Source organism: Hyla sarda, chromosome 4 (genome assembly GCF_029499605.1).
Source record: "Hyla sarda isolate aHylSar1 chromosome 4, aHylSar1.hap1, whole genome shotgun sequence".
Taxonomy (NCBI): domain Eukaryota; kingdom Metazoa; phylum Chordata; class Amphibia; order Anura; family Hylidae; genus Hyla; species Hyla sarda.
The window spans coordinates 60,276,557-60,282,556 of NC_079192.1; the positions used below are offsets into that span (position 1 = coordinate 60,276,557).

Here is a 6,000-nt window from a genome sequence, read left to right on the forward strand (position 1 = left end):
CTAAACCCACGCCTTGTCCACCTTAACCATAATGTAATTCAGGGGTCTCAAACTTGTGGCCCGCACCAGATATATGTAATTTGTATTGCCTGACGCCCGGGACATGCAGGGACTTCTTCAGGCATTTAGCCCTGCTTCAGGCAAGCAAGGCTAAATGCCGGAAGGCTTCACTAACCCCGCCCTCCTCCGCGTCTCCGGTTGGCCAGCCGGCCCGAGTCTGATGAGGGATGTCGCACATATGACGTCCCTCCGCAGACCCGCACAGGAGGACTTCAGTGACGTCACCTGTCAGGCCGCCGCCGGAGAGGAGAAGCGCAGGGCAGGACAGATAAGTGTGTCTATAGGTGTGTGCATGTGTGAGTGTCTGTCTGTGTGTGTGTGTGTGTGTATGTGTGTGTGTGAGTGGGGGGGAGGAGGGGAAACGGCAATGCTACCTAATGTGGGGAACCTGCTACTACCTAATGTGGGGAACCTGCTTCTACCTAATGTGGGGAACCTGCTACTACCTAATGTGGGGAACCTGTGACTACCTAATGTGGGGAACCAGCGTCTACCTAATGTGGGGAACCTGCTACTACCTAATGTGGGGAACCTGCTACTACCTAATGTGGAGAACCTGCTTCTACCTAATATGGGGAACCTGCTGCCTACCTAATGTGGGGAACTTGCTGCCTACCTAATGTGGGGAACCTGCTGCTTACCTAATGTGGGGAACCTGCTGCCTATTTAACCCTTTAAGGACTCAGCCCATTTGGGCTTTAAGGATTCAGACAATTTTATTTTAACGTTTTCGTTTTTTCCTCCTCGCCTTCAAAAAATCATAACTCTTTTATGTTTTCATCCACAGACTAGTATGAGAGCTTGTTTTTTTGCGCGACCAGTTGTCCGTAGTAATGCCCTCACTCACTTTACCATAAAATGTATGGCGCAACCAAAAAATACTATTTGTGTGGGGAAATTAAAAAGAAAACCGCAATTTTGCTAATTTTGGAAGGCTTCGTTTTCACGCCGTACAATTTACGGTAAAAAGGACATGTGTTCTTTATTCTTTGGGTCAATACAATTAAAATGATACCCATGATAACATACTTTTCTATTACTGTTGCGATTAAAAAAAATCGGAAGCTTTTTAACCAAATTAGTACATTTAAAATCCCCCTATTTTGAAGACCTATAACTTTTTTCCGTATAAGCAGCTTTATGTGGGCAAATTTTTTGAGCCGTGATCTGTAATTTTTATTGATACCATATTTGCCTATATAAAACTTTTAATCCATTTTTTATAAAAATAAAAAAAAATTGGGAATAAAATTTTATTTAAAAAAAAGCAGCTATTTTGGAGTTTTTTTTTTTTTACGTTTACGTTCACGCCGTTCACCGTACGGTAACATTTTATTTTAATAGTTCAGATATTCACGCACATGGCGATACCAAATATGTATATAAAATATTTTTTAAACATTTTTGGGGGGTGAAATAAGGAAAATGGGGAGGAGGGTTTTTTTCACATTTTTTTTACTTTATTTTTTAACTGTTTTTACTTTTATTTTTACACTTTAATTGTCCCCATAGGGGACTATTTATAGCAATCATTCGATTGCTAATACTATTCAGTGCTATGTATAGGACAAAGCACTGATCAGTGTATCTGTCAAATTCTGCTCTGGTCTGCGGGAAGGCAGATAAGAGCAGAAGACGTCGGGAAGGCAGCGGAGGCAGGTAAGGGGACCTCAGTCTGTCGTGCTGGATGATCGGATCGCCAAGGCAGCGCTGCGGGCGATCCGATCATCCATTTTAGTGGCCGTGATGCTGCAGATGCCGTGATCTGTATTGATCACGGCATCTGAGGGGTTAATGGCGGACATCCGCGGGATCGCGGATGTCCGCCATTAACGGCGGGTCCCTGGCTGCATTCAGCAGCCGGGAACTGCTGCGCATGATCCGGGCATCACTCCGATGCTCGCAGTTATGCTTAGGACGTAAATGTACGTCCTGGTGTGTTAAGTACCAGCTCGCCAGGACGTACATTTATGTCCTGCGTCCTTAAGAGGTTAATGTGGGGAACCTGCTACTTACCTAATGTGGGGAACCCCCAGAAGTAGGACCCCCATCATACGTCCTCTCATAATATTACCACACGGGGTAGGGGGAATGGGGGGTTGCTGGGGAATGATGGGGTGCTACTGCTGGTGGGGGGTGTTGCTTGTGGATGATGAGGGGTGCATGATGTGGGCATTATATGTAAGGGGCGCATGCGACCCTGCCTCACCCAGATGCTACCTCCAGTGGCTCCCTGATAATTTGAGTTTTAGACCCCTGATGTAATTGTATGTCATAGGTTGGAAAGGGGTTAAAAAGAGGAGAGGTCTCAGTCTTTTCTTTAGGCATGTCCTCCATTTATGATGCATTCCTGGTTTTGGCTTCAAAAACTGAAACAAAAACCTGAATGTAGAAATATACCCTTATAAGTGCCCTCTTGTGTTGTTACTTATTTTTTTTAATATCCTTTTTATAATAAATACTATTTACCCCATATTTTCAATGTATAAATCCTGCAAATATGTTTTACCTTATTCTCAGAATATTGAGTTCAGTAATGCTAATTGGTTACTTAATTGGAACAACCTGAGCTCAATTCCCACCTGATTTGGTCCCCTAATAATTCCAGTCTCTTTATATACCCCACATTAACATTACAAAATAACAAGAAGGGGATTGGTGCTATGTTTCCGGCCACGGCAAGCTTTTCAATGCTCTGTATTTTAACTATTTCAATGTTATATTTGAATAATAGTTCCCTTTGTTTTTAAGTACTACAAAAATATGTTATTTGTTTCACTTTTTATTATTAGAACTGTATAAATAATTTTGAATTGCTAGCAATGTTATAGTGCAATATAATAATAAAGACTGGGCATAGTCACATTTTTTTAATGTGAAATACTAATAATAAAAAAATATGTTTTTTTTAATGTAAAATAATCATAAAAGAAACTTGCATCCTAACATGCAAAGGTTAAAGGGGTATTCCAGGCAAAAACTTTTTTTATATATATCAACTGGCTCCAGAAAGTTAAACAGATTTGTAAATTACTTCTATAAAAAAATCTTAATCCTTCCAATAATTATTAGCTTCTGAAGTTTTCTGTCTAACTGCTCATTGATTATGTCACGTCCCGGGAGCTGTGCATTATGGGAAAATATCTCCATAGGAACTGCACAGCTCCCGGGACGTGAGTCATCAGAGAGCAGTTAGACAGAAAACAACAACTCAACTTCAGAAGCTAATAACTATTGGAAGGATTAAGATTTTTTTAATCAAAGGAATTTACAAATCTGTTTAACTTTCCGGAGCCAGTTGATATATATAAAAAAAAGTTTTGGCCTGGAATACCCATTTAAAATATCTAATTCTGTTATCTCAATATCAATATTTTGTTTATATTTTGTTTTGTTAGTTAAACAGATTTGTAAATTACTTCTATTAAAAAATCTTAATCCTTTCAGTACTTTTTAGCAGATGTTTGCTACTGAGGAAAATCTTTATTTTTTTAATTTCTTTTTTGTGTTGTCCACAGTGCTCTCTGCTGACACCTGATTCCCGTATCAGGAACTATCCAGAGCAGGAGAAAATCCCCATAGCAAACCTATACAGCTCTGAACAGTTCCTGACACAGACAGAGGTGTCAGCAGAGAGTACTGTGGACAATACAAAAAAGAAATTCAAAAAGTAAAGAATTTCCTCTGTATCATACAGCTGCTAAAAAGTACTAAAAGGATTAAGATTTTTTAATAGAAGTAATTTACAAATCTGTTTAACTTTCTGGCACCAGTTCAAAAAAATATGTATATGGCATTAACTAGATGTGTTAACTCACCAAGTCTGACTGTTAGCTATATCTGTATATCTCAGAATATTTATTTGCAGCTGCAGCTCAATAGTCAAAATCAACTAGTACCACTAAAAAAAAGTGTCAATGCAGCCCTGGCCTTAAGGCCATGTTCACACATACTTTGGCCTGTTTTGTATCCTAAAACACCCATAAAGCGATGATTTTACTGCTCAAAAAATTGGCCTATATCAGCCATTTTTTTTCCTTTTACTATTGAGTTCTAATAAATTTGATAGTAAAACAACCATTAGTGCTTAAACACATTCATTTTATACTGCATAAATACTATTAGGCCAGGTTTACACACAGATTTTTTTTCTGCCAGTTTTTAAGCCAAAACCAGAAGTGGATCAATGAGGAAGGAGAAGTATAAGTTCTGTCTTTATATTTCCGATTCTCTTTGAATACAGTTCTGGCTTTGGCTCAAGAACTCCAGTAGCAGTATTTAAAAAAAAAAAAAAAAAATGCCAGAAAACCTGTGTAGAGGATTTTACACAACCAATTCCTTTATTATGTTCTGTTCCAGGTAAAAAAGATGGATACATGTCCAAACAGTACAGAAACAGAATTTTATATCTTATCAATATCTACCTCAGGAATGGGAAGGCACCTGCTTTTTGTTGGAGTGTTACTGATGTATCTATTGACTGTGAATGGAAACTTACTTATTACTGGACTAATATGCTTGGAAGCCCAGCTGCATACACCCATGTACTTTTTTCTCGGAAATCTCTCCCTGGCAGACGTCATCTATGTATCTACTACTCTTCCAAAGCTGTTATTCATAACTGCAACACAAGACCATAGAATATGGTTCTCCTCCTGTATTACTCAACTTTTCTTTTACATGTTTTCTGCTGTCTGTGATATTTTTATTTTGACCTTCATGTCTTATGACAGATATGTCGCCATCTGCATGGCCCTTCAATATCACCTCATCATGAATAGGCAAGTATACATATCAATGGCTGTTTCCTCTTGGCTTATAGCAGCTATAAACTCCCTAATATATGCACTCCTAACATCCATGTTATCTTTCTGTTTTTCACATGAAATTGACCACTTGTATTGTGACCTTAAAACCTTATATTCCATAACCTCGAGTAACACCATGAGCAGACAAATATTCATGCTGTTTGGGAATATATTTTTTACGTTTTTGCCTTTGTGTCTTACAATAATCTCCTACACATATGTTATCTCCACCATAATGAAGATACGTTCTTCTAAAGGACGGCTCAAGGCCTTCTCCAGCTGCTCGTCTCATCTCACCACTGTCATGTTATTCTATGGTCCAATCATTTTCTTGTATGGGGACCCAGAATCTGGACATTCTAGTGACCAGGACAAGTTACTCTCATTTATCTATATGGCTGTGGTTCCAATGCTAAATCCTGTTGTCTATACACTGAGGAACAGGGAGGTTTTGGGAGCAATCAAAAAAGTATCCAATGATATAAGGAAATTTTTATTAGTCTATTAACTATATATGGATTAGAATCAGGGTGAGCTTAAGATCAGATGACTTCCTGTGCAGGATTACTCGCACACCCCCCTCTCCACCCTCTGTACCATAATAAAGCGGTTAAAAAATCTCATGTAGCAGCCTGAGACTAGGGTCATTTTTATAAAGTTAAAAAGAGTATTAAAAAAATTGTTGTGCACCATGGCAAATAAGGACTCATAGAGGGAAATTTATTATAAAGGGTTTGTCCTACTATACAAAAGTGTTTTCCAATGCTGGGGGTGGTGTAAAAATAATTCACATACTATACTATACTCACCTTTACCAGCATCTTACAGCTACTGCAGTGATGTTGCTAGTCCCCCCTGATCTCTACTTCTCTAGGGTTCTGTGCTGTCCTGAACCCACAAGACCTGTCCTCTCATCCACAGTAACTGATGAGGGACACCACTACTGCCACTGATTGGCTAAGCAGATCAGTGATGTCTGGTTGGGATGACACAAAACCCAGAATAAGCAGAGATCAGCAGGGGACCAGAAGCATTAATGCGGCAAGACATGTGGCTTCTATCTTCGTTCTGAAGATGGCCCTGCACATCGCAGAGTCGTTGATTACTGAGTGACTCGTCTAGCCCAACCTAA

At 39.3% G+C, this 6,000-nt stretch overlaps 1 protein-coding gene across 8 annotated transcripts in view; it reads left to right on the forward strand.

Annotated features, from left to right (window-relative positions):
- Nucleotides 1–5,472, forward strand: part of LOC130367991 (olfactory receptor 1G1-like) — a 451,749-nt gene extending 446,277 nt beyond the window's left edge. For all 8 annotated transcript variants that reach the window (XM_056571125.1, XM_056571130.1, XM_056571127.1 and 5 more), the window contains one exon: nucleotides 4,420–5,472. In XM_056571125.1, the coding sequence (XP_056427100.1) occupies nucleotides 4,429–5,376 (948 nt within the window). In that variant the 5' untranslated portion in view covers nucleotides 4,420–4,428 and the 3' untranslated portion in view covers nucleotides 5,377–5,472. The remainder of the gene's footprint in view (nucleotides 1–4,419) is intronic.
- Nucleotides 5,473–6,000: the final 528 nt, after the last annotated feature.